General features: G+C 42.7%; 4 protein-coding genes across 5 annotated transcripts; 1 reads left to right on the forward strand and 3 right to left on the reverse strand.

The window, feature by feature from the left end:
• Nucleotides 1-1,666: 1,666 nt before the first annotated feature.
• On the forward strand, nucleotides 1,667-4,875 carry LOC100690464 (rhamnose-binding lectin-like; the record flags this gene model as incomplete). Its single annotated transcript, XM_025901428.1, has 12 exons — nucleotides 1,667-1,705; nucleotides 2,289-2,380; nucleotides 2,454-2,557; nucleotides 2,638-2,682; nucleotides 2,774-2,906; nucleotides 3,144-3,247; nucleotides 3,405-3,449; nucleotides 3,544-3,676; nucleotides 3,766-3,869; nucleotides 3,964-4,008; nucleotides 4,122-4,254; nucleotides 4,343-4,875. Coding segments are annotated over 12 exons (1,239 nt in total), but the record flags the coding sequence as incomplete, so codon positions are not given.
• A 597-nt stretch (nucleotides 4,876-5,472) lies between these two features.
• Nucleotides 5,473-13,139, reverse strand: atp6ap1a (ATPase H+ transporting accessory protein 1a). Its single transcript, XM_003446022.5, has 11 exons — nucleotides 12,982-13,139; nucleotides 12,137-12,263; nucleotides 11,726-11,800; nucleotides 11,447-11,640; nucleotides 10,945-10,985; nucleotides 10,718-10,803; nucleotides 10,476-10,625; nucleotides 9,908-10,065; nucleotides 8,039-8,089; nucleotides 7,674-7,911; nucleotides 5,473-7,036 (listed from the first exon to the last, which is right to left on the reverse strand). Exons 1-11 carry the CDS (start codon nucleotides 13,107-13,109, stop codon nucleotides 6,827-6,829), a joined length of 1,458 nt encoding a protein of 485 aa, XP_003446070.1. The 5' UTR covers nucleotides 13,110-13,139; the 3' UTR covers nucleotides 5,473-6,826.
• Nucleotides 13,140-13,557: 418 nt separating this feature from the next.
• tafazzin (tafazzin, phospholipid-lysophospholipid transacylase) lies at nucleotides 13,558-18,608 on the reverse strand. Its single transcript, XM_003446021.3, has 11 exons — nucleotides 18,503-18,608; nucleotides 17,168-17,314; nucleotides 16,677-16,805; nucleotides 16,558-16,603; nucleotides 16,383-16,468; nucleotides 15,845-15,925; nucleotides 15,726-15,767; nucleotides 15,580-15,642; nucleotides 15,365-15,417; nucleotides 15,201-15,278; nucleotides 13,558-15,002 (listed from the first exon to the last, which is right to left on the reverse strand). The coding sequence occupies exons 2-11, from the start codon at nucleotides 17,274-17,276 to the stop codon at nucleotides 14,901-14,903; spliced, it is 789 nt and encodes a 262-aa protein (XP_003446069.1). The 5' UTR covers nucleotides 17,277-17,314; nucleotides 18,503-18,608; the 3' UTR covers nucleotides 13,558-14,900.
• Nucleotides 18,609-19,589: 981 nt separating this feature from the next.
• si:dkey-150i13.2 (mitochondrial carnitine/acylcarnitine carrier protein) lies at nucleotides 19,590-25,881 on the reverse strand. 2 transcript variants are annotated; one of them, XM_025901552.1, is made up of 10 exons: nucleotides 25,550-25,881; nucleotides 24,651-24,737; nucleotides 24,342-24,469; nucleotides 22,556-22,646; nucleotides 22,067-22,184; nucleotides 21,864-21,936; nucleotides 21,661-21,770; nucleotides 21,334-21,455; nucleotides 21,141-21,232; nucleotides 19,590-20,259 (listed from the first exon to the last, which is right to left on the reverse strand). In XM_025901552.1, exons 1-9 carry the CDS (start codon nucleotides 25,649-25,651, stop codon nucleotides 21,170-21,172), a joined length of 894 nt encoding a protein of 297 aa, XP_025757337.1. In that variant the 5' UTR covers nucleotides 25,652-25,881; the 3' UTR covers nucleotides 19,590-20,259; nucleotides 21,141-21,169. The 2 variants fall into 2 exon arrangements, with proteins under 2 accessions (XP_025757337.1, XP_003446068.1); XM_003446020.5 differs by having other exon boundaries at nucleotides 19,590-21,232; nucleotides 25,550-25,879.
• Nucleotides 25,882-27,439: the final 1,558 nt, after the last annotated feature.

Consider the following 27,439-nt stretch of genomic DNA (forward strand, 5'->3'; position numbering starts at 1 on the left):
CAAGTGATAGAAAAGAGGAACTGAATCGGAGTTTCGCTTGTAATGAAATTGTGTAACATGTAAAATACCGAAATAACACATGCAGCTCCACATGAGTCTTATCATATAAAATGCAGTTACAGAATAACGAACGCTTGTCGAAGTGACCAAGGTTTCTTGCTTTAAAGCAGGAGCAAAGGGGGGAAAGCATATATATATATTTTGGTTAAGTCTGATGAAGTATAATTAGAATGTACCCTTACACTAAGAGGAGCAAAATGAAATAAAATGCTATACCAAGAACCGAAATAACACAGGAAATGTGAGTTTTAAAATGAAGTTAGTGTTAACACACAGGAGTTGTTTCTAGGCAGCTTTTAGCTATGATAAAATTTGTTCATGAGTAATTGCTTATATGCTTGAACTTAATTGATTAAGATGGTTGTTTTCTCTTTGGTTTTTTAGTAGAATAGGCCTGTTCTGAATAGTCTGACAGAAAAAAGGAAGTAAGTTGTGTACAGGATGTTGATAATCAGATAAGGGACAGGAGAGCGTGCAACAGGAAACATGTGCAGGGGCGTGAAAGCAGCGCTTTAAGAGTGTTAACATGATGTGTACTGAGATGAACGTAACGTTCAAGAATATATATGAGTAAAAGTCAAAAGGTCAAAAACATAATTAGGTTCATGCTTTTGAGTAGAGGGTCCCACATATGATAGCTTGACCCAAGTTTGAATGAAGAGAACAATTGATGAACGTAAGGTAGGGAAGCGTAGTAGGGAAAAGGTGTTTTGTTTCCTTTGCAGGAGGCCTGATGGACCACAAGAGAGGGACCGAGAAAAAACCTAATCTTACGCATGGAGTGTTCCTAAGGGGGGAGCTGGCGTTTTATTACTGGACCAGCTAGATGATATGAGGTTGTTGTCAGAAGACTGCTAGAGAGGGTCAGAGCGATGAAATAAGCAAAGTGTGGTGACCCTCTAAAGAGGGTGACCCACCAAGAGAGGGAGTGTGGAGATTAGAGAAATATTTTGCTGCTATTTTTTATAATCATCATTACCATTCCATTAATAATTAATATTGATATTGCATTCAGATGTTCAAACATACTGGTATCATATTAGTCTTTATTACAGGTCCAGTGAGAACCACTTTAAACTGTTGAGTTGTGTCTGTATAAGGGACAGTTGTCATAAGACGTGCTGCTGATGTTCCAGAAGATAAGCGCGGGCAGGACAGCGACAGGAAACACCTGCCTTGGAGAGGAGAAAATGTTCTTTTCAAACTATGTTAAAAGTCATTGTGGTTTTGATTTGACGTATGCATGTATGTATCTGCTTGACGCATGAGGGGGCGTCAGTAAATATACCCTGATGTTTATAAAACCTTTCCTGTGTAGTGTTTTGGGCGGAGATCTGATGCTGTCTGCGTACAGTGTACATCTCCCCACGCTGCGTGTGGTCATTAAAATCGTCGCTTGACTCCACCCGGCCGGATCAGTGTGTTATTTGGATTTCCTCCTATATCCCTCCTTAATATTGAACCTTAACACCCCACACACACCATCAACTGTGAGCTCATCCGCACTCTGCTTTTTTAACTCTAACTTTATTTTTCCCTCCAGGTTTAACCCAAGCCAAACGTTTTGTCCCGTCCACTGCGACTGCCATATCCACCAACAGAGTGATCACCTGCGACGGCCACCTGGTCCAGCACCTGGGCTGTGGTAAGGCGCACATAGACTGTATGTAAATGATTTAAAAGCCAACACTGAAGAACCCTAAGACTAAATTCTTTTCATGTCCTGCAGGTTTGTGTTGATCGTGTGATCTTTAACCTCAGAGGTCACTCCAGACTCAGAGGGTCGAGTGCTAATCAGCGTGTTATCAAGCTGCACCCTCAGACTGTGTTAGCATCACAGACAGCTGCTGATTAGCGCCCAGTAACATCACTCACTGCATCATGTGACTGATCGATATAATCAAACCCAATGATAAACAAAATAAAAAGGATGAGGCTGGTAGTTTATTCCAGCCTGATGCTGCTCTGTGACCTTGATCCGAACAGCAGTCTCCTGTCCTCTAACCCATAACCAAAGAACACAAAGTAGACCGAGCCGCTGCAGGAAATAGTCCTGCAAAAGAAGTCTCTTACACCTCTGCTGTTTAATAATAAAAGTCTGAGGACTTTTCTCAAAGAGTCATCCAAATAAACACACTGACAATATAAAAAATATCATGAGACTCGCTCTGTTTAAACTGCTCTGAATTTCTCTAATCTCTGCTTTTGTCTCGTACTGTGTGAAACAGAGCGGCGTGATCGTTGTGGAGTCAGTCGAGTACAGATGTGGACAACAAGAACAGAGCTCTCAGCATGACAAACTGAAGGTCATCAAGAAGAGGTGATCACTGTCGGTACCAAACATTTGAAATCATAACGTGATCGCGTCAGTGAGCCGCTCTCTCTCCCTGCAGCTGTGACGGAAAGAAAACGTGTGACATAGACATCCAAATCTTTGGTACTCCTGATCCCGGCACCTGCAAATACCTGGACACCACCTTTGCCTGCTTCCCAGCAGGTCTGTATCTGAATACTTCAAAACTCAGATCTGGCCATGAGTTGTTACAGTTTGTGATGCGGCCTGTGTTTCTCTTTCAGTCCACAGCACAGCGTGTGAAGGATCCACAGCAAACCTTCGGTGTGGTGAGTGGAGCAGTTCCTCTGTGATTCTGGTGGATTTGTTTCATTGATGTACAAACATGGTGTTCATTTAACACTGTGAACTCTTCCTCAGATGAAGGAGAGGTTAGTGTCGTCTACTGGGCTGACTACGGGCGCCGCGATACGACCACTTGCTCTCAGAGTCGCCCAACCCACGAGATCCAGAACTCCCAATGCCCCAATCCCACCACTAAAGTGGCTGACAGGTACCGAGGCTCGTTCTTTCTTCAGCCCGACACCGATGTGACTGAACACTTCACAGTTCATCCTGCTGCTTCGATCAGCAGTCACATGATAAATAAACACCAATGACCCGGTCCCACTGCAGCCCCACATGCCCGTGCCGTAACCTCGGTTTCCCAAACTGTGCACACTTGTTTAGATGTTTTCTGACAAAGTGCTGTGTGTAAAGCCTCTGTTTACTCACTCACCTGCTTTCACAGCTGTAACGGGAAAAGCAGCTGCACTATCGAAGCGAGCAACTCGGTGTTTGGAGACCCGTGTCCAGGCACCTACAAGTACCTGGACGTGGTCTACGACTGTGAGCGTAAGTACCTCAAAGAGTCGTAAGAGAGCTCCAACGTGCCCTCAGGACACTTTGCTGCAGAGCTTTGGTCCCTACACACATGTTTTAAGTGGATTTTTGAATCCCAGTGATGAAATCTGAACATGAATTTTAGGTTTCTAATTTGTTTCCTTGTCAGTGCACACCGTGGCATGTGAAGGATCTCAGGCAAACCTTCATTGTGGTGAGAACACATTTCATACTGTTGTATCGTTGATGTATTGGTTTGACAGAAACCCAAACATGGTCATAGTTTAACTCCATGAACGCTTCCTCAGATGACGGACACGTCATCGCCGTCCACTGGGCTAATTACGGACGCCGCGATACGAGCACGTGCTCTTACCAACGTCCAGAATGTGAGGTCCAAAATGCCCAATGCGCCAATCCCACGTCTAAAGTAGCTGACAGGTACAGAGGCTCGATCTTTGCTCAGCCTTACATCTTCACTCAGACGTATTTCGAGCCTCTGCTGACTCACTCCTCGTCTGCTTTCACAGCTGTAACGGGAAAAGCAGCTGCACTATCGAAGCGAGCAACACAGAGTTCGGAGACCCGTGTCCAGGCACCTACAAGTACCTGGAGGTGGCTTACGACTGTCCGTGTGAGTGCCTTCAGGACTGCTTCACAAACCTGATACCATGAAAAATCTGTGGATGAGAGATTAATCTTTGTATGGAAATTTGTTTCTTTTTCAGTCCACAGTATCACATGTGAACATTCTTATGCAAACCTTCATTGTGGTAAAGTTGTTTTTTTTTCTTCGTTGTTTATAATTGTGGTGACGCAATAATTACAAACAGACTGTTATTCAGTTTTCAGTTCCGATAGTTTAACAGTGTGAATTGTTCTGCAGATGAAGGACACGTCATCGTCGTCCTGTCGGCTGAATACGGCCGCAATGACTCGACCATGTGCTCTTACAAACGTCCTCCCGCTCAGCCCAAAAACACCCAGTGCTCCATTTCCACAAGCAAAGTAGCCGAGAGGTACAGACACCAAGTCTCTTTACACCTTCTCTCTGATGACTCGGTGTATTTGGAGCCTCTGCTCACCCACTTTCATTTGCATTCACAGCTGTAACAGCAGAAACAGCTGTTCCATCAAAGTAAGGAACTCTGTGTTTGGAGACCCGTGTCCAGGCACCTACAAGTACCTGGACGTGGTCTACGACTGCGAGATTAAGTACCTCAAAGACCCTTTTGAGCTGTTCAGGAGTCTTTCAATCTCTGTGAGCAACATTTCTGAGAGAGCAGACACCAGAAAACCTAAAATCATGTGTACAAAGCTACACGTGGACACATCGAAGCTCGCCTATTTTTCAGTAGATGCGACTTGATATGAAACCCTTTGTGAAAATCATTTGGATTTCTTTGCAGATGTGATGGAAGAAGAACATCAATCACATCAATAAAACATCATGTTTGTGCTTCAAATGGAATCGTTCTCCAATCAGTAGTCAATAGGTAGATCAATCCAATGCAACACGTGGCCAAAGGTATACGGACGCCTACAGGACCGTCAGGCTGTCGACAGATGATTGAATGTTAAACTGATTTAACGTCTCATAATTTTTCTTCTTTATTACCAAATAAAATGAATCAACCAGCTGTGCCTCAGCGTTGTGTTTAACATTAAAGGTGTCCATCCCATAATTCATGGACCAGATGTGTGCTGAACGTGTCAATGTGTTAGTGTCACTGCAGAAAGCAGTCAGACAAACACGACTCACAGCTGATTTCAGCCCAAACCAATAAAGACCCCCCCTCCTGAAGTTAATGTGTTACCATGGTGATCTGGTTAGAAAAAAAGTAAAACTTTGTAACTTTAAGCTCAACATACTGAGCAAACTCGTCGATGTCAGTCACTGCATGTTGTGTTATTACTGAGGCCTTCACAGAGAACTGTGATCATCTGTCACGTCCTCCATAACATGACCTGTAAATGTGCCATTCTGAACATTTATATACAAAATAAAACAACTTCAAACAATTTTAATATTTGCACATTCTGAATATCTTAACATTGCATAACTACACTACAATTTGAATCACGCCCTGTCCTTGTGAACATAGCACTCACTTTACTGTATTTGTTTTATACGCTCCCTCATCTCAGCTCAGGCGTCTTTAAACTGTGAGGCCTGTTCTCTTCAGACGGGCCTGTGAGCGTTTCTGAGACTGACCTAAATTAAACACTCGAGCTTCTCCATCTTCACAGATGTTTTATTGGAGGTCACAGCAGCACAACACAGACCAAACATCGACGATGCTCACTACAAATCATGGAAAAACAAACTGAGACAAAAAGAATTCCACATTGAACACGTTTCAGTGCACTTCAGTAATAAACACAAAAATCAAGTAAAACTACTCAAACTGGAAACTTTAATGCTTCATTATCAGCTTTTTCCTCAAATTGATCGAGAATGTTGAAGTTGATAAATAAAGTGGAAATGATTCCTTTAGCATCCATAAACAGAGCGGGCTCCCTTCATTCAACATCTGGTCAAATAATGTAAACACAAACACACTAATTACAGCAGTTTCACCAATAAATAACTTTTTTCATAACTTACATTTGTTCCCGTATGTACAGTCGTCCCTCTCCTGTGTTAGATGAATCCAGCCTGAGGACTGGGCTCAGTTTATGCTTCAGGTGTTTTTGAAGGATATTCAACATTTATGATTCTGAAGGTTTTTCCAGAGTCCTCACTAAACAAAAGCTGCACAAAGTGTTCGAATTAAACAGTTTTAGTTTCAGCCCGGGCCGAGACTACGACTCAACAGGACTATGACAGCTAACCAGAAAGTCTAAATCTCATCAAGTGCATTCAGAGGGAGCACAGAGAGGGTGAGAGCTGTGCTGCTGATGCATGCAGAGGTTCCTGCAGCGTGTGGCAGAAACAGCAAACATAAAATTATATTACATGAAGCACAGGAAGGTTTAGGTTTTCCATTTTAGGATCATATTAATGCTTAAAAAAATAAATACATATAATGAACAGGACCTAAATAACTCTGAACACAACTTTGGACCTGAGCTCAGAGCAGTACAGCCAGTGTACAGACCTGTGACCATCACCAAACAAAGATGTTCCTGCTGTGGGCGGTGCTGATGTTAGCTGAGGTCACAGTCACACTGTCATGGAAGGTCTCAGGTTTGTGACCCTGCTGTCACATCATCCCTCCATAACTATAAACTGTAGCTGATGTGAATACAGTACTGGATAAAGTTTGGAGGATCACCCAAAGGTTTGTTCATGTTCTACATGTGTGTGTTTCTCAAAGAATATTAAGGAGTTAATTTAGAGGCAGGACTCTGGAAAACCCTCCAGCCTACAGAGGCTGACACATGAGGACAAACTGAGGCCACCTTCAGCCCATAGTTCAAATATAAACGGACACATTTATGTACCGATGAATAAACCCTTATTATGATAGCACTGAATAATGCCCAACTACAGACGGAAGGGGGGAGGAATGCAGCTGGAGGAGTGGAAGCATTGCAGTGAGAGGATAGAGAGGAGGATGGAGGATGGACAGGTGTGGTGCAGGTGTGTTACTCTGTCTGTGGCACAGAGATGGCCGGGCCTTTGGGATCATCAAAGCGGTCCATCGTGCGCAGCTGCATAATCATGTGCAGGCCGTAGGTGAGCACCAGGACCATGAGCAGACTGGTGATCAGACCCATCCAGATGCCCGGGGAGAAGAAGCCGGCGCAGTCGCTGGCGTATGAGAATTCCCCGCCACCTACGTTAAAGCCCTGAATCTGACGGCGGGAAGAAGAAGGAGGGGTTCAAAATGTGGCGTCTGCTTCGTTTCAAACTCACATAACAGGCCAGAACATAACATACTCTCAAAGTTATAAGTAAATGTTTTTAAAAATGTATTAATTTATTGAATGAAAAGATGCGCCTCCTTGAGGCTGTGTCAGGAAGGGCATCTATAATATTCACATGAGCCGGGTTTAGCTCCCGGGCCGTGACCTAGACAGGGATCCTAAAATAAAAGGACACGCGTCCAGAATAAACTGAAACATGGGGAGAAGTTTCTCCTACAAAAATGAATCCATTTCATTAATTCAGCCCAACTGATGAGCTGAGGGAGGCTGACCCATGGCTTAGGACCACTGTAGCTCAGACAGGAGGAAGGCTGGCCAACATGACAAATAAGACGTGTGCTAATATTTTTATTTCATTTGTAATTTTAGCTTCCAACTGTTATAAAACCAGTATAATCAGGATAAAACCAGTATTCTTCATCAATTTGCTACAATTAAAACTATAATTAATGTGGTCTAGACATCGCTCTGTCAGCATCTGCAGACATTCAAGAGGAACCATTTATTCAAAGCCCAAAGACACATGGAAGCAAACAGATCAGTCAACATGAAGTGCTAATCTTACCTGGAAGTCTTCAAAGGAGACCCTCCACTGATTGGCTGGGTCTTTGGATGTGCGCGGGACGAGCAGCGGCCACTGGAAGCTGGTGACGGACTCGCAGCGGTACGAGTACTCAGCAGGAGCATAAATGTTCCTGCTGCCGTTAAACGTGGCTTTGGTGCCGTCGTACTCCAGCTCCACGGCGTCCAGCGTGAACCAGCGCCGAGCAGACACCTTGTAATGCCGCTGACTCAGAGCAAAGCTGAAAAACACCAACGAACGAGTTTTTAAGAGTAAAACAGGACTGATTCATGTCTTTAGTTTCAAAGTAGTAGTATAAATGTAATATATTAATGCATGTAGGTGTGCGTGTGTGCGTGCAGACTTACATCAGTTTGAAGATGCGGTGGTTCAGGACGTTCTCATAATTCAGAACCAACCTGCAAAGAAACAAACATGAAGAAAAAACAACTCAATTTGACATTTAGTCAACTTTATGTAAAATATTCTTCATACAAATCAGAGTTCATAACACTAAAGGACCCCAACACTACAAACAGCATCGCAGTGAGATGGACTGACTGCTGGTGACTGACTTCCTGTCACAGCTGTTACATTTATTCTGGGACAGCTGATCAACGCTTACAGAGCTTATATTAAAACTCAGACCAAAACATACGTTATCATTTCTGAAGCAAACAATAAACAAACAGCCAACCAAATGATGTTAATGGATCAGTAGAAGATGAAGAATTATCGTTTAACAAAAACAGAACTCAACCGTGACACCTCAAAATACTCACAATAACTTTAAAATATCATTAAGAGAACAGATGCTATGGTTCAGTTTGGATTCGGGAGACAGACACTATCTCTACTTTCAAGATTAGGCTTCAAACTTTCCTTTTTGCTAAAGCATATAGTTAGGGCTGGACCAGGTGACCCTGAATCCTCCCTTAGTTATGCTGCAATAGGTGTAGGCTGCCGGTAGGGCTGTTCGATATAACGATATATATCGGATGACGATAGAAAAACGTCTATCGTTTCATTTTACGCTATCGTTTGTTTCGTGGTGTCGCAAAATAAACTGTTTACGGCAATATTTTTTCATCATTTTGATGGTCACTGTAGTGGCTATATTAATTTCTTAAAGTTCTCTCTTTCTCTTATATTTAATATAACCACACTACGGACGGACAAGCGCTTGTTTTTTATGCGTTTTCGTTAGCAACAACGACGGTAAAACCACGGCGTGTCCGCTTGTTTATTTTCCACATAAACCTTTCACAATAAAGCTCAAGATCCTGTTGAGGCTTTTCAAAATAAAACGAGTCACGTGAAAGATGCAGAATATTAACGGATGAGAAGCAAAAAAGAGCCGCCAGGTGCTAAAAAAATAAACCTTAGACTCAAACGTTAGAACAGACTTTTCTCCGCAGCACGCTGTGTAATAAATACTCAAAGAAAACGGCGGCCGTTACAACTTACGTCTAAAAATGTATAGTTCCATGCATCAGTTAAAACACTCGACTCCAGGTAAACGACGCCCAGCTGGAAACACTTCACAAGTCGAGATGCCCGAGATTCACAGAATTTACAGGAAATGTTACATTTTTGTAATTTATATCGTTATATCGACGATAGATGTCTTAATATCGGGATATGAGATTTTGGTCATATCGCACAGCCCTAGCTGCCGGGGATTCCCATGATGCACTGGGTGTTTCTTCTTCACTCACTATGTGTTAATAGACCTCTCTGCACTGAATCATTAGTTATTATTAATCTCTGTCTCTCTTCCACAGCATGTCTTTATCCTGTCTTCCTTCTCTCACCCCCGATGGTCGCAGCAGATGGCCCCGCCCCTCCCTGAGCCTGGTTCTGCCGGTGGTTTCTTCCTGTTAAAAGGGAGTTTTTCCTTCCCACTGTCGCCAAGTGCTTGCTCATAGGGAGTCATATGAATGTTGGGATTTTTTCTGTATATAAAGCACCTTGATCTGACTGTTGTTGTGATTTGGTGATATGTATATAAAATTGAATTGACTGATTTTACCCACCAGAACGCACTAAATGAAAATTTTACACCTTCAGCAGCATTTCATGAAAAACAAACCATTTTAAAACCTTATTTCATTTACATTTGAGTTTCAGACTGCAGTTTGAGCAGCATCAGAGCTAAGTGATGCTCACATCACAGCATGAAAATGACTCACTTTTTTTTTTTTTACATATTGTATTATGTTACAGGTAAAAAGTACCTGGCTTTGGTTTTGTCGCAGCTTGAGCCGTCGAGTTTGGGGATGACGCCTTCTCCAAAGGTGGACGGGGTGAGGTCGTGCTCCTCCCAGCGACCGCTGCGGAGGATGCTCACCGACAGGCTTTTAGCCCACAGCAGGATGCAGCTGTTCTCACCTTCCTGCAGAATGACAAGTGAACAGAAAGGTTCTCCTTACAATGGCATTTGGATTTTCTGCCGCAACATCTCTGACGTCAGCGCCACCCTGTGAGCTGCCGACCTAAGTTTAAAATTAGTTTCAGAGTATTCTGGATTTTTATTGCAAAGCGTGTCAATGTCAGCGTGTTAATTTCATTCATGACTTGGAAAAAAATTCAGATTTTGATCGATGCTCACTGCTCTCCTCTACAACAGTTTGTTTGGTGTTATTTACAGTCAAACAGAAAACAGCCTTTGGGAAAAAGAGCTTAAGTTCATTTAATGTTCAAATGAATAAAAAAATCATGTTAATTGTTACAAATATGAAATGATATAACTGAGCAGGCCTTTGACTCTGTTTCCTTATCTGTGTCTTTCAGCTAAGACTCCACCTTAAACTCGACGGGTGGGTACGATCCAGCCCTCTCCTTGATCCTCCGCTGCGTCTCCCGTTCTCTGCCCCTCTCCCTGTATCCTCCTCTGGCCTGCAGCAGCGCGCGCCCCCCACCCAGACCGGCCTCCACAGAGAGAGACGCTGCCTCCTGTGCAGAAAAAGAAAGATGGAGGGAGGGGGCCAGATATGAAAAACGGCTGCAAACATGTATAAACGTTTCTGAATGAGACTCGGACTCACCCTGGAGGGCCGCAGGGCGGTGTAGATAGCCGTATACGGAACAGACTGCGACTTCATGATGTTCAGCACCTGACCAATCACTTCATCTGAAAAACACGCGTCATAGAGAAAACAGTCACAGGAAAAAATAGTGAATAAACAGCTTACAGCTCACAGATGGTTGTGAGAATTACATGCTTCAGAGTCAATGAGCTCCACAGTCACCGCGTCAGATTAAACAGACTCACCGTTTCCACTGAGAATCTCTTTCGCTGACATGAGATCAGCTCTGAAACGACAAACGAGGCAACAATAAGAGACTGAGGAAGGAAGGAAGAAAGGATGGATGAGTCTTAATGTCTTTGGAGGAGGGGCTCTGAGTGTTTTTAAGTCTCATCCAGACAAGGTATGTGGGTCATTTCCCCTCCAGAAAATTAGTTCTTTAATGTTACCGTGTGACTTTTGAGAAATTGAATTAGAATTTTTAGAAAATGTACAAACAGTGACATGAAGGCCTGTTTAGAAACCATTACAACAGGCTCAAAGCCTCCTGGAGGACATGACCACAGGTCACTGAGCTACACTGAGATCGAAATGAGCAAAACTACCAGCTGCAGTTCAAGACGGAGGATGATCCATGAGGTTTCTGCAGAGGGAACTGATCATATCATTTGTCACAAACTAACTGAGAGTTTAAACATTCACAGCAGGAAATCAGATTAACGGTTAATTATTGAACAGTCAACAGACCCAATGCCGTAGGGCAGCCTGAACACGAGCAGAGCAGGCGAGGAGGCGTTCAGTCTCAGCTGGCTCAGCGTCTCAGGGTCCATGTACAGAGGGGAGGTGTCCAATTGGTCCTGCAGCTGGCCAATCACTGCATTCGATGCAGGCCAGGAAACAGCAGGTAAAACCAGAGAGGAGGACGATGACATCAGAGCTCCCTGGGACAGAAGAAAAACCATGAGTGAGCGACACACACCTGAGTGTAAATCGGAAACATTCTGTTTGGTTTAATCGTGATAATACCTCCAGGTTTGGAAACGCATTATCCTGCTTGTTTCCAAAGGCTCCTCCATACATGGTGAAGTCCTCGATGCTCATCTGAAGACCGAGAGGAAAAACAATGGAGTCATAAATATTTTAGACCAAAGAGTGCAAAGAGAAACTGTGAGAGATGGTTTTAATCATCAGTCAAACACTGCTGACCTGTGAGGCCGTCTGCCATTAGTTTTAAAAGTCTTTACTAAAGTAAATAAAGAAATACCAAAACTTAGAGAGTTCTGATGAATGTGAAAAGGCTACATGATCATACACATAAATGGGAAGGGGCCTTAAAAAAAGCAAAGGAGATGAGGAGCATTTGTGCTTGTGTTTAGCTGTAGAGACTCAGGGAAAAAAAAGGATGCTCAACAACAGCGTGAGGGCTCAGGTCTTTACCTTGTCCTGAAGGAAGAGGACTACATTATGTGGTCCGACGTCCAGAGCTTTCTCCAGGTAGGAGGCCAGCTGCTGCTGCCCAACGATGTGTCCGGCTGTTGGAGGAGCCTGAGCTGGCAGGGAGATGCTGGAGGAGACACCAAGCACAGGTGGAGGAGTCATCAGGTGCTGCTACATAACAAGGACAGTCCTCTACAAGACCGAATCTGATGTATTCACGGTGAAGCAGTTTTATTATTGTCATTTCTACCATCCGCAAGAACGTATAACGCCTTTAATGAATGAATACTAAATCATTTGCAGTTAAATCTGCATCACGTCAAAGAGCCCACTCCTGGTTTTCTTGCCGATACAGAAGATTGAATATTAGAAAAACAGGTGAAAAAAAAAAATGTAACAGCTAAGAGCGTCACTTGTTTTATTTCACAATGTGAACTCCTCACATCCGAAGACTCTCATCAAAGGCCGTCAAATACACAATTTATTAGTTTTTAATTCTCCAAAGAGTTTACAGTATTAAAGCCGTTGATAGCACATGCTGGAAACACTGCACTGTGTCAGGCAGCACAGACAGATGCAGGTGTGTTTGCTAGCTGTCAGGTGAGACTGCACCCGTCACTCCTTGGGGCTGCAGGATATTCTCATGTCACGTTCTCTGATTTAACCCCGTCTAACAGCCAATGAAGCGCTCAAATTAAACGCTTTCCGGGCCGTGTGCTGAGGTGACGAAGCAGAGAACACAGTTTGTGTCTGCTGCTTTTCTCACGGCTAACCGTTAGCCGCTGAGGCCGCAGAAGGAGCCGCGGAAACGGGACCAAAATCAGAAAAAGGTCACGGCTACGCACCCTCCGCTGGTCCACAGGACGAGCGGCACCTGCTCGTCGCAGCTCGCCGGCTTCAACACGTTTAACAAAGCGAGAAAAACAGCCGCAGCCGCAGAGATGCGCCGCCCCCGCAGTGTCCACGCCGCCATCTTTACAGCCTCTGACAGCACGCTCGTGACGCTTCACGAGATCACTTGACCAGATCACGTGACTAGAGACGGCGCAGCGGCGGACGTGAAAAAACAATTTTAATTTTTACTTAAAATGTATCAGCGTTTTAATATTTTATTATTTTTAAGTGTTATTTTATTTTGCTAATATTATACACAATGTAGTAATACTAAATAACCATAATTTATTTTACTGTAATTTAATATTGTGTTTTCTTTCTTGTTTAAGTTCTACAAAAATAGGGAAACATTCACGATTTTGATGCTCCAGCATAAACTCATCATCTTTAGTGGTTTAATGTACACTTTTTCTACATAAAGTGTTAGAGGCTCGCTAAAGACTCATTATCATGCCCACCAAATTGTTCGTGCATCTGTTAGACTTTGACTGCTGCAGAGTTTAAAGATGAACCACAAATGGAACAAATTCAAACAAAGTCAGATTCTTTATTGGCATTCACATCAAGTATAGGAAAGAGTGGCAATCACATTAAGGCGATGCATTTATAAAATTAGCAAAGATTTTCTCCCTTATAAAATCCTTTTTGTCCTCTGTGATAAAATAAATTATGTACATCAGCGATGGGGCAGCATTCAGGGGTTTTAGGATTAACAGGGAAACTTTGATTGAAAAAGAAAATTATCAACACAACTAAGAGATGACTGAAAATCAGCACGGAGCGATCCAATGATCAAACATAACAGTACGATTACCTCAACAATGATTTACTGCCTGAGCATCTTTCTGATAACAGCTGCAAACGTCTGCCATGCAGCACTTTGACTTCCTCAGTAAAATGTGCACAGAGGAGCATGATGAGTACTAATATTTAGTACTTTAAACAACAGCAGCTTTACATCTTAAAGAAAAAAAGAATTGGTTAAACCGATCAATACTGGACGATTCAGCAAAACTGAGAAAAGCAGTGAGCTGGTGCAGAGCCTGATCAGAGCAGCTATCATTTCTCCCACGCTGACAAGTCGCCAAATAAAATGTGCGCTCCATGACCCGTTGGTGAGCGGCTGCTGTCTGTTGCTAGGTGAAAAACCTCCTTGTGACCACTTACAGCCAGGTGGAAATACTTATTCATACATAGTGACTGGTGGTTGCCAGGCAGTCACCAGGTGCTCACCCTAGTAACTGGGACTTGGTTAACTAGTCTTGGTTTGCTGCCCTTTTGAGAGCTATGGTGTTTTTCACCAGTTAGAAGAAAAAAAAAAGTTGAAATCTTAAGAACTGTGACTTTAAAAACATGAAAAAAGTTCAAGGCTATTGTTCACCCCCCCCAACAAAGGTCATGAGGTGGAGCCTTTACTCGCCCATCTATCACCCTGACCTCCTCTCTCAACACCAGCTTCTGCTGTTGCTCTGGACTTCAGAGTTGGATGACATGAAATGCTGAATCATCAAAATCAAGATGCCTTCTGATACCAAGGAGGTAAAAGAAATTCCTGAGGGCTTCTGGTTCTAAAGGAACCACGTATTCATATGTAATCAATCATTCATCCATTCATACATCTGCAGTGCTACTCGTCCTGTTTAGGTGTGCAGTGGACCATCCTGATTTTGAAGCAATGGCTGAATTACAAAATGAGTTTGTTGCATCCAAAGTTACAGAAATGCTCGTTTACGACCGTCAGTGAAACGTTCTGAGGCTCAGTGACGTCTCCGTGTGGAGCTGTGGGAGCTTCTCTGTATATGAGGTGTTACCCTCAGGGCTGATGTGTGAAGGACCAGAGTGTTTGAGGTAAACGCAGGACGGCTGGGACTCAGGCTCTGGTCTCTACCTGCTTGTGCAGGGCCTCGGCCTGGGCTTTCAGGCTCCGAAACTCCACCTGGATGAAATCCGTCAGGGTCTTCCTCATTTCCAACTGAGGGGAAAATTTGAAATGTACATTCAAGTATCTGTTATAATTACTTTCTACATTGAAAAAGTGATTCAATCATGGCGTTCATGGTGACGTCCTCCAATCTCCTGTTTTATCTGACAGAAGAGGGTTTTTTGTTGTTTTTTTACTTGCTGGTGTGAGCGAACTTCATGACGGCACCTTTAATAAAGCCGTGCTCACCTGGCTCTTGTTTTCAGCTCGGAGGGTTTCAACGAGATCTTTGACACCGAACGGTTTCCCCACGAGGACGGTGATTCTCTGGAAGACAACAAAATATGTTAAAACAAAAAAATTAACCCTCAAAGATCAGAACACATCCTGGAGCCAGACTGAAGTCGTCTCACCTTGCCCGTGCGAGGAATGTAGGGCTCCTTGTTGGGCAGCACGTCGCTCAAACCTGACATGAAGCAGAGAAGAAGTGACGGTGTTTCCTCGGTACCTGCATCGCTGTTCGCCCGACCTTAATCCATCAGACTGCTGCTACCTTGCTAATGTCTTGTGGTGACATCCTAATCTGTAGTCTGAGATATTCTGAAGCCATAACGGGAGCGTCACTCACCCACGTGCCAGAGCGGCAGGATTATCGGATTAAGCGAGCACTCCGCTATCAGCCGACCAACACCTAAAACCACAGAAGCACAAATGCTCACACCGATGATCACAGCACGACATCTGCTTCAACAGAGATGCACAAACTGCGCTCACCCCACTTTAAACGTATGAATTCCTCCGTCATGTTGATTTTGCCTGAAAAATCAGAGAAGAAGAATTCATTTTCACAGTAAGAAAAACATAACGACGTGTGAGGAGGGCGGTTGGCAGACCTTCTGGAAAGATGTGCACCCACTCTCCTTTGTTCAGCTTCTCCAGAATAAAGTCCATTCCTTTCTGGTAAACACCATCACCTACAGACAGCACACAAAACGCTTTTACACACGTTTAGATCATTTAAATAATATAATGTAATGATGTAAATGTGCCTGTTTGTGTCTACATGGACTTGTCCCATTTAAGGTCTGTGAGCACTCCTCACTCATTTCTGTCTACTATGTCAAGGCTTTTTGTTTTCTCTTATATTTATATTATTAGTTTGTTATTAAGTTTAATGCGACTGGCCGCGTGACTGCTGATGGAAATGTGCTGTTTTGCTGTACTCAGCCATGTTTACACTATGTTTGTTATACTTATGTTCGTGTGTCGTCCTTGTTAAATAAAGGAAAGAAAGAAAAAGAAAACGTCTGCTGAAGGTTTTCTTTCAATCACAGGACAACAAACCCGGCACTGAAACATAAAAAGCCCGACGTTCAGACTTCTGCTTTGGTTACTTGGCTTATGTGGTGTGATGCGCCCAGATGGACTCGCCTCTGCAGACGGGAACACACTTCCCTCGGCTGAAGAACCTGGAGTGCAGCTCTTTTGTGAAGCAGATGTCAGATGCTGTAGGTGTCCTGTCCAATCACAGGTAAGTGAAAATTACACGTCACTGCCTCTAAAACATTAACAGGCTGAAGCTCAGAAGAAACGAGATGAAGCTCACCATCGCATCTTTTTGAAGTTCCACAGCTGCCTGAGCCTCAGGACACCTGCCGCAAACACACGCATTACCATCCAAGTGATAACCAGCAGTGAGATTTCAGATCGAGTGTCTGCTCTTACCCCAGATGTGCGGATCATCCATACAGGACTGGTGATTGGACAGAGTGATGAGGGGCGTGTCCGAGGGCCTCTGGTCAACCAGGTTCAACAGAACCTCGTGGTTGTGGACCGTCAAACAGTTCATGTACTCTTAGGAAGAAGATCAGGAGGCAGGATCAGTTGAAGGTTCTCTGAGTGACATCCAGAAAATTAACTGAAGATATGGATGAATTTGACCTCAGCAAACTGTCCCCGTCAGGAAGCAGAGTTACACAACATTAGCCAGAAGAAAAACAATAGAAAGCAAACTCTTTGTCCTCATGTGGACTCTGTGCTGTTCTGTGTAAAGTTCAGTCGCTCATGCTCTTACTGAGGCCGGTTGTTTGGGAGCGAGCATAAACACCCAGGGACCGTTGGAGGCAACTGAGACATTTTTTTTTTTTTTTTTTAAAGAATTCAGTTTGCTGCTAATAAGCGAGAGTGTACAAGTTATCATTCATCTTATAACTTACTGGTCCAGAAGTAGGAGTAGGAGCCCACCATGCCCATGATCAGTGAGCTGGAGATCCTCCACGGCAGAGCGGGGCATTGAGGGAACGGCCATCTCACCTCCAGGGGCATCACGGCGCTCTGCTGACACTACATCCACACACACTCACCTGAACACAAAGCCACACAGAGGGAGGCTGAGTGACAGAGACAGCAGGTGGCGCTCAAACCAAACTCCTGCTGTCATATTGTAAGGGTGTAATCTTCATTAAGAGCAACTTAACTTTATTTGTTTGCTTTGTTTCCTGTCGACAAAACATTTTGTCTGCTGTGTTTGAAAAGCAAACTCCTCCATGTGTTATATGATTAAAAAGAAAAACAGCTTCCCACATACAACCGTATATAACAATAATAACTCCATGTGAGTGCCTGTACAGCTTCTGTAAGGATTTTTATTTGCACTGAAATTGTTCACAGAGAGGACTCAGCATGTCATGCTCCTGTCTTCTTCGTACCCTTCACACCTGTCGGTTCAAAGTCAGGGTTAACCCTGAACTTACTTTGATGAGGTCAAATCCTGCATGGTGACGCAGAGCTCTGAGGTTTAAACCCAACTACAAAACACGAAGCAGATTATTTGAAAACTGTCGTTTTTGTATCTCAGCCACTGTCAACTACAGTTTTTCCCAACAACGTGTGTACTCGAGTACATCTTAGAGTTTTATGGGATGCAAAAATAAAACCTGTTGAAATGATGTTTTGCACCTTTAGGCCACCGTAGCCACGCGTAACAGTAAAGTAAGTAAAGAACAAACAAAAGAGTCGAAAGAAACTTAAAACGAACCAAATTTATAAAGTTGTGTCATTTGAGTCTTTGTACTGTCTCTAAGAGACCAAAAACTGGCACATAAACAATCAAAAGTAAGTTTGAATAAATTTCACTTGGTTATATTTATGTATCACAGCTGTTTCATTAGCTCACACGTCACCCTGCTTCACTCATCAGTGATGAAGCGAGCAGGAAGAGCAGCCGGCTAACGTTAGCCTGTTAGCTTCTGACCAGAGTTTACGGCACACTGAGTTCTTCAATTATCACGTCTCTCAGAAAACACCGAAAAAGTTTATAGTTCATATTTTAACTCAGCCGAGTTGATTGTTAAAGGAGTGTTGTCTCAGCTAACGGTGCTCGGCAGCTGCACTCACTCTACATTCATGTCAGATTAGCTAAAAACGGGTTTTATTTCCTCTGAAATGCAGAAAAAAATCGCGTCGTTAATTTTTCTGAAACTGCATAAAAACATTTGAAGACATCAAAACTCCGAGAGCTGCAAACATCGCCACATCTAACAGCTCCTCACCTTTCTCCTGTCTCCTGCTAACAGGCTGATGGTCACCAACCCCGGAAGTCGTTATCACGCGCTGAACTATGGGTAGTGTAGTCTTCGGTCAAACTTTGCGATTTCCCTGTTTATTACAGATGCGCGCAATTTTAATTTATGTTTTATTCACACACGTTAACGCTTCATAAAATAAGACGACTTTAAGACGCTGTTATTTCCTTTAAACGGGTTTAATGTAGTCCATCACCCGCTTCCGCAATGAGAAACGAGGTTTTATGGGTAACGGAGGCTGGGAAGTAGGCCAAAGGTTTGGTTTTTTTTAAATCTGACCTTCTCTTTAAGAAAATAATTATTAAACACAACATATGTAAATGGCTCATTTAGCATTCAGTCAGGGTACAAAATCTGAAAATTAGCCAGTTATTACTGTAATGTTAAACTGCAAAAGCTCAGAAAATGACATAAATAAATAAGTACTGTGTTAATAAGAGCACTCAGCACCCCCACCCCTCTGTTTTATGCTGATGTCAGCATTGATGATATGGAAATCTAGTCTATATTAACTAAACTAAAACTTTTTCCTAATTTATCCTAATTTATGTGACCCTAACCTTTTACCTATGACCTTGAAGGATTATATGTTAAAATGGTATGTTTTATTAACTCTACACCTTATGATTGGCTGAAGTCTTTGGCTTCTGTAAGCTGTAAAACGTGTTATTTTAGGATATATACATACAGTGTGTGATTTTGAGTAACTTTATGCTGTCACCGTGGTGTCATAGAGCACAGCTCTCTCTGTGGCCTTTCATACGATACAATACTTCACATCGTTTCTTTAAAGGTTTGTCAAAGTCAGCTTTGACCTTGGATCCTACAGTGAAGGTCAAGGTTAAATGCCTGGCTAACCTAGGTACTCATGTCCCCCAAGGCCTATATATTCTTGTGATGTTTGAAAAGGATCTTTAAAAAATTGTGGGTAAAATAAAGTTTTCACAGATTTTCACATGTAAAATGTACGCACAATAATAATTAAAAATACAGCTTTCCACAGCGCATATTCATGAATATGTCTGTATTTTCTCAGTGAATTAGAAAATGTAAAACCAGTTTATATTTGAATTTATTTTGTTCAATGCAGTCTTTAGATTTCCCACAAACATTTTTGGTCTCATCATTATCATCAGGTTTGCTTGTTATTTAAAATGACCATAAAGAAAAAAACCTCTTCTGCTCCGTTATGGCAACAGTATTTGCATCATTTCTGCTGTGTAATTGTTCGGTCTCCACACCTGTTCAGGTCACGCAGAGGCAAAATGATCTCTTCAAAACCTTCATATACAAGTGCAGATGCAACCCTTTGTCCCTGCAGTGGAGCCAGGGGCCCATTTAAAACAATACCACGTCTATTAAAGTGACATCATCTATTTAAACACTTACACTGAAGCAATACTGATGCTAGTATCTCATCACCACCCAGGAATGTCTGTTTGGGAGCTTAGTTGTGCCTGTGTAGCATCCACACTGTATTATTCTCTCTAATAAACAGCATGTACTTAACATTCAAAGGTACATACCAGGATACTGGACACACCTAAAATTATTATGACTGCACTGGTGCATACGAGCAGCTGGATAGTAGTGGAAACTCTGCTACTACTGACCAAAGACAAAGGAAGAGGAGAGGGGGGAGGCATGTTTGGAGGACATGCAGAGAGTTGGTGTGACAGAAGAGGATGCAAAGGCAGATGGAGGAGATGAAGGCAGATGATCTGCTGTGAAAAAGAGGAAGAAGAAGAAGAGGTCTGGAACTTGTAGACAACAGGACATGAAGATTTGCTGAAACTTTCATGTGCAGCGGTCCAGTTTGTCATGTTAGGGATGCAGCATTGGGCTAAACAGTGACTATTTATACAGCAAACTGAAGACTTTATTCACACACTTTGAATAAAACTAATAAAAAATAATCTGCCCATACATACCTATTCACTCCATGAACATAGGGTCACAAGGATCTTAAAACTGCATTCTCTCTAATATCCAGCAGGGGGCAAGAAGAAGACTGTGCTGACTGCATCCGATCTTTGAGGACAGTAAACGCTTTGCTGATGACTTTATGGTCTCAGTTACTGTTTTCAAGTTTTATTAAATAAAAGATGGTGTTTCTTTTGGAAATTATGGTCCCATCAGTCAGAATGGTCCAGGAAACAGGGGAGGATTACGGGCGGGTCTACCTTGTGATTGAGTGTCCCGCAGTACCTCAGCTCGTTACATTCAGTAACAATATTAGGGTGGTGAAAAGAGGAGGACGCTCACTGGTTACTGCATCGTGCCTACGTCCCTCTCACACACAGAGTCTATGATTTCTACCAGAATAACTCCATGTTAAGCAGAGCTGATAGATTGTTACAAAACCATGTTTATCTAAGTAAAACTCGAGTGTTTATCTAATATTTTACAAACATTACAAACAGTCTGCAAATTATAAAAGAGTGAGGAAAGAGCTCAGTGTTCTCCAAACTACAGAATATAGAAAGGATGCTGTCTCTCAAATTGTACATGTTTCCACTGCTCCCACAGACACAGACACCACATTTTGAAAAAGATATTTTTAAAAGTTTAAAAGTACACTTCAGATTAAACAATAATATTTCACCAAGACTGTTTGAGGTCTTCTGTCTTCTTTCACCAGCTCGGTGCGAGCAGGTTCAGGCCCTTTAAAGCCACCTCAAATCCCAGAAAACAAGCCTGAGAGGGAGAGAGGAGAAGAAAGCCATGATGAATATGTGTGTACTTGTATTGATATGAGTGGTAAGATAAGAATGTATTAATATTTGAATGAGCGTTACAGCGTTGGCTGGGAAGGCTCGCAGGAAAACGGCATTGAAGCCCTTGTAGAGAGCTTTAGGTCCTTCTTCTCGAAGCAGCGCTCGCAGGACGTCCACCAGACCTCTGTACTTCCCATCAGCAGCTACACACACAAACACACAGTTTACCCATCCAATGTTACGTTATTCTTCAGTCACTTCACAAACCAAACTTCAAATTAGGAGACAATAAAGCTAAGCTGGAAACTTCACAAACTAGTGACTGATGTCGTGGTGTCCTTCTTTTATGTGGTCTAAAAATCTACTAATGAAATGAAAATACTAGGTTTACTAGGACTCAGCTCTGACCTGTCTGGAAGTTGGACTTGAGCACGTCTGGAGGAAGTGCAATCACCCAGTTTAATATTCCGGCTACACCACCAGCCAGGAGGATTCTGGGAGTGCTGAGCTGAGACACACTGGCACACAGAGAGAAGTGAAAGCACAGATTTACAAGATCTGACAAATCTTTGGTCTTTATAGGAGTTAGAACTATTCAAATGGAGACTGACCTTTGACCCTCAGGGGTCAGGAAGTCCTTGAGGTATTCATACGTGAGGAAGTACAGACCGCTAGAAGGCACGTCTGAGACGGAGATGGAGAGAGAAACAGTCACATCGCTAAACCTCCGGTCACCTCAGCTCCTCTGCTCGAGGTCACACAACACTGTCTGTCACACACAAACATACAGATACACAAACACAGTGCAGCGTACCTCTGATGAGAGTGAGCACAGTTCCTTTGTAGACGCTGCGGATCCCCTGCTCCTTATAGAGCCTGACCGCACAGTCCAGCGGACCTGCGTACTTGGACCTTCCACCGCTCGACTGCACCTGGAAAACACACATTTCACAACATTTACTTAAATACATAAATATATGTGTAAGTCATGCTTTTAAAATATGTTTAAATATGTGTTGGATTAAAGCCTCACATAGAAATTAGTTTATAACTAGTTGGGTTATGGTATAACCATTCAGTGAGTTAGCGTTGAGCACATGAATAAAAGTTACACAATAGATGTTTAAAGCTGGAGATGTAAGCAGAGCGACTTCTGCACGTGTCTGTGAATGAAGAGCATTTGGTCTCAAAAAGCATCGTAAATTATAATCAGCCATGAAACAAGTGTTTACTTTGGATTCTGATTATATCACACACACACACACACACACACACACACACACACACACACACACACACTTACCTGTAGCAAACATTTGATCCTCTCTCCTGGAGCTACTATCACTGTAGTGAAGACTCCTGCCAGACAGCCGGACAGGAATATCTGATGGTACCTGAAGAGAACAGGTGATGGAAGCTCAGTCTCACTACCAGACAGCCACCTCAGTAACACCTGGGTACTCTTCCAGGCAGTTATCATGAACCATGATCTAAATTAATATAATTTTTTATTTCCCTGGTCAGCAGGACCGGCAGGATCTTGTATGTATTTAAAACAGCTTTCTTTCCACTGGAACATCCGCTTCTACAACAATCTCTGCACAGCTGCAGAATTCTTTCAATTTAAATTCAGGATTTTTTGAATATTCGTTCGCTTTGAATCTCCACCAGCTGCTGAGGGAAACATCTGCCTCTGTAGCTGCAGATGCAATATTTGCACCAGTTAGTCTGTAAAGAGCAGTTTCTTGTTGCTACACCTGTGAGTCAGCTGCACATCAGCAGGATGTTGATGAAGAAACCTGAGGGTATGAGTATTTGGACACACTTCCACACGTGAGCATCTTTAAGAGCAGCTTTAAAACATTCTTACAACAATAAATGAAGATTCAGAGATCAGATCACTGGACATGCTATGATGGGTGGATTAAGGCTACTCTTCTTAAAATAGCTTTCTAATTGGTTGGATTGAAAGGTGGGTGGGGCTTCTAGACCAAAAATGAGACTGCTGCTCATTTATGACATCATACAGATCCAAGAGTAGAAAAGAAACTGACAAACTGAGTGTTTAGAGCGGTTTGAAGCCTGAACTGAAGTTATCTTGTTATTGGATCACTGAGGTTTCATAATTAGTAACATTTTATGTGTAATGTATTTTAATGTATTTAGTGCTTTAAATCTCAGTGGGTCTTTGCGGGTAAACAAAGTAATAAAATGTAAAAATAAAATCAAAAGCACTGTAGATACACTGAGCTCAGTATTATAACTATGGCCACCAGTGGAACATCAGTGCCAGGAAACAAAGGATATCAGGTCCTCTCTGAACACAGGATACTGTAGTACTGCTCACTTAACTACAGACACAATGACTGTGTTGCTATAAAGTCTTCAGAGGTGAGACAGAAGCTACCAGTAATCTCCAACTCATGCTTAACATTTCATATATATGTCAGGGTAACAGGACGGGGGTGTGAAGGGGGCGTGCTGCTTCAAATGAGCGAATGACAACAGAAGGAAGGGAGGCAGAGCGAGAGTTATATATAGAGAAACACACAAGCGACAGTGTGTAAGCTCTGGAGGAGTGTTTGAAGGTTAAGGTGACGTTTAATGATTAGATCTACCCTTTTAGCTGTGATATTCACACATTACTGATGTTGAGCCTATTTTAAAAACAGCTGGATGTGTAACAGGTCTGCTCCAGTCTACAAACACAGACAGGGGTAAAAACAAGTACGCTCTCTGTCACTTCTAAGGTTTTAAACAGGTCTTAAAATTGGATCAATTCAGCCTCAGATGAACAACAACACATGACACTTTACACCGACTCACTCTTAAACAAAAATGAAGCCAAAAAGCAGAAGCTGTGTGTGAGAATAAATGCACCTCATGATTCAGCAGCTTTAACGGGAATGAGCTGAAGCGACGGTTTCCTGCATGACTTCATGAGTCTGTCACCTCACTGTGGAGGAGTTTTATCCCACTTGTCTTCACAGCGTTGCTTCAGCTCATTGATGTTTGCAGCATTCATTTATGCACAGCTCTCTGAAGGTGTGTGTGTGTGTGTGTGTGTGTGTGTGTGTGTTTGTACTAACGTGAGCGGTTTTCCAGAGGCCGTCTGTTGGAGCTGTTTTCCAAGACCAAACCCAAAGAAACTGATGGCCATCATAGGAGCCACACCTGCCAGGGGAGCCCCCATACCTTTATAGAGACCAAGGATGCCCTGACACACACACACACACACACACACACACACACACACACACACACACAAGATTTTAAATGAGTTTCTAGTTTTTATTGAAGTGTCTGTACTTCAGTTGATGTGTCACATGTTGAAAACAGAGCTGACTATTGGCTCTGGTCTGTGTGACTGTCCGCTGTAATAAGCAGAAAGCGCTCACCTCTTTGGATACGGTCTTGCGTAAGCAGTCATACGTTCCTGTGTAGAGCACATACTGAGCGGCTTTGGGCTGTGTTTGTAGTCTCACCTGAAACACACAGTTTAAATAAGAAGAATTACACACACACACACACACACACACACACACACACAGGAGGATTGCTGAGTGCTGTCAGACAGGAGGAGACACCCACTAACATCTGCTGCTCTGTCACCGATAAACAGGGCGGTGTTGCGCTCATGTGACGGTTACTGTGATGATGATGTGATCAAACTGTATCTTCACAAAGACTCAGTGTGTCGCACACAAACACACTGACGTGGTTTAGATAGATTAGAAAAAGATCTGGATTAAAAATAACGTACATGTTGTAACGATATGTTTCTGCACATTCAAAGTTACTATATGTGAATAATAAAGTTACACAAATCATTTGCAGTTATTACTTAAAAAAACTAAGTTATAAGTTTGTTTGTTTGTTTTTTAAAAAGGTGAAAATGCTATAGTGAGAATAATGAGACGTTTCCAGCTAATTGTTGTGATGTGTTCAATAAATGTGATGCTTCATGGCATTACTTTGTTTTATGTCATAAATCTGATTTTAACTTCGTGAGTTTGAGCTGCACACTTTGTACCCACGCTGTGACATTTCCTCGACAGTCTCCCGCAGGCTCTGAGCAGCCTCATTATTCCGTGTTCAGGTGGCCGCCTCGGCAACAGTTTAAGCTGATTTGTCGGTAATCTCTTCAGCACCTACACGATCTCTGACATTTCCTGTGACTTCCTCAGAAACATTAAACACCTGAGAACCCCCCCACACGGACACACGTGGACTGAATGTTTGTGTCTAAAGATCTAAATAAGCTGCGTTGAAGCTCGGCTGGGGCTGCAGCTCTCACCTTGATGGTGTCCAGTGGGTGTCCGGCCAGCAGCAGACACGCTCCTCCGACACCCCCAGCCACGAAGTTCTTGAACGGAGACACTCTGGGCTTTTCCTCCATCCCGCTGACCCCGCATGGCCCGAGCACACAGCCGGGGAACCTCACCACCTCACACCGCCGCTGTCCCGGGAGGGGAGTGTGCGACTGTCAGCTGTCTGTCTGTGGGTCTGTCTGTGTGTGTCTAAGTGTGTCTCTCCGTGGACTTTGTCTCTCAGAGCTGAGCGGAAACGAGAAGAACAGTTTTTTCCTGTAAATAATTTATCTTCACAGTCACCCCTTCACATGTCCATAAACTCTTTGCTTTAGTCATATGGCGCACTTTAAACCACTGCGTTTTATATTTTTGTAGTTCATAAAAATCTGCCGCAGGTGTATTCACAGGTGAGGTTGAAACAGGGGAGACAGCGCCCTCTGGTGTTCACAGGACGAAAGATTTGATTTCTTAATAATGTCCAAAGTAAAAATACTACACTGCAATAGTACACCTGAGGGTCCTTCACTGCTGAAAGGACTTCCTTACCTCTGCTGAGGAGGTTCTGCTTTCGGCAGTGTTTGCGTGTCATCCCATCTGAAAACACGAGAGTTTTGAATAAATTCAGATCAAACTTTGCAGGGTTGCAGATGGCGTCATGTTAACCGTCCATTGAAATTCAGCTTCCATCCACCAGCGTCTTCAAGGTCATCTTCAGGAGTTATTGGTGGAAAATGGCCAAAAGAAACTATGATTCCCAAAAGTGTGGTATGTATCATCAAGATCTACAAAGTAACATAAAACATATAAAATACGCCACATTTGACGTCTCCTTCAAGGTCAGTGGATCGAGCTGAAGGTCAAAATGATGATAATGCTGTATAGGGCTATTTTAAACTTCTCATTCACATTGTTTATATTGACAACAATAACAAGGAAGTGGATAAAAATAGGGAATCATATATGGGGATTGTAAATATTGTGGTACTTTGGACCTCTGACCTCTTATTCAAGGTCAAATAACATCAAACTTTGACAAAACGTCTTTTATCTTTAAAACTGTGCTTAAGATTCTGCTTGTTTGTTCGTACTGGCTACATGAAGGAAAGGATACTGGTATATGGGGATTCTCACATCATAGTTGCATCCTAATAGCTGGACACTCTGGTGACAGTGGCAGAGAAAAGGACATTAAAGAAACTGATGGACATTATGGACAATGCTGGGCATCCTCTGCACACAGCCATAAACAACCAGAGGAGTCTGTTCAGTGACAGGTTGCTTCTCCCAAAATCAAGAACCAACAGACTTAAAAACTCCTTTGTCCCACACGCCATCAGACTGTTTAACTCCTCTCTGGAGGGGAGAGGGAGGGGAAACAGGAGGACAAGGGAGGGGGGAACAACTAAGCTGCAGTGCCTCTTCACTTCACTGTGCAATACTTTTTGCTAATATCCAACGGTGCAATAGACTTCAATACTTGAAATGTGCAATTCCCTTGTATTCTTATTCCTATTTATTCTATTTATCCCTTTCATATATTTTATTTAAATATGTCTGTATTTATATATGTGTATATATAGTATTCTGCTCACGTTCTGTAACTTCTGTCGGTGCTGTGCTATTGGAAACCGAATTTCCCAGAGGAACCCACCCAAGGGATTAATAAAGTTTTATCTAATCTAATCTATCTATCTAATATTGTCTTACATTTGACCTCTGACCTCACTTTTACATTTCTGCCTTTATTGATCCTAAAATGTGTTCAATCTTTAAGGAAAGTATTTTCAAGAGGAAGAGAGAGAGAGCTCTATTATTATATAATAACCTCAAGTTATTCATATCCGGTTGTTTACAAAGTTATCCACTCTTACATG

The sequence above is a fragment of the Oreochromis niloticus genome, linkage group LG20, assembly GCF_001858045.2.
Source record: "Oreochromis niloticus isolate F11D_XX linkage group LG20, O_niloticus_UMD_NMBU, whole genome shotgun sequence".
Taxonomy (NCBI): Eukaryota; Metazoa; Chordata; class Actinopteri; order Cichliformes; family Cichlidae; genus Oreochromis; species Oreochromis niloticus.

Coding starts and splice junctions, on each gene's coding strand:
- atp6ap1a (XM_003446022.5), bottom strand. CDS start 13,109: ATGGCGGCGTGGACACTGCGGGGGCGGCGCATCTCTGCGGCTGCGGCT. Junction 12,264..12,981: donor GTCCTGTGGACCAGCGGAGG/GTGCGTAGCCGT, acceptor TGTCTCCTCCAG/CATCTCCCTGCCAGCTCAGG. Junction 7,037..7,673: donor TCTCCTTTGAAGACTTCCAG/GTAAGATTAGCA, acceptor TCCCGCCGTCAG/ATTCAGGGCTTTAACGTAGG.
- tafazzin (XM_003446021.3), bottom strand. CDS start 17,276: ATGCCCCTGGAGGTGAGATGGCCGTTCCCTCAATGCCCCGCTCTGCCG. Junction 16,604..16,676: donor GGATGATCCGCACATCTGGG/GTAAGAGCAGAC, acceptor TGTTTGCGGCAG/GTGTCCTGAGGCTCAGGCAG. Junction 16,469..16,557: donor AACTTCAAAAAGATGCGATG/GTGAGCTTCATC, acceptor GTGATTGGACAG/GACACCTACAGCATCTGACA.
- si:dkey-150i13.2 (XM_025901552.1), bottom strand. CDS start 25,651: ATGGAGGAAAAGCCCAGAGTGTCTCCGTTCAAGAACTTCGTGGCTGGG. Junction 21,771..21,863: donor CTGACCCCTGAGGGTCAAAG/GTCAGTCTCCAT, acceptor TCTGTGTGCCAG/TGTGTCTCAGCTCAGCACTC. Junction 21,456..21,660: donor CAAGTCCAACTTCCAGACAG/GTCAGAGCTGAG, acceptor TTGTGTGTGTAG/CTGCTGATGGGAAGTACAGA.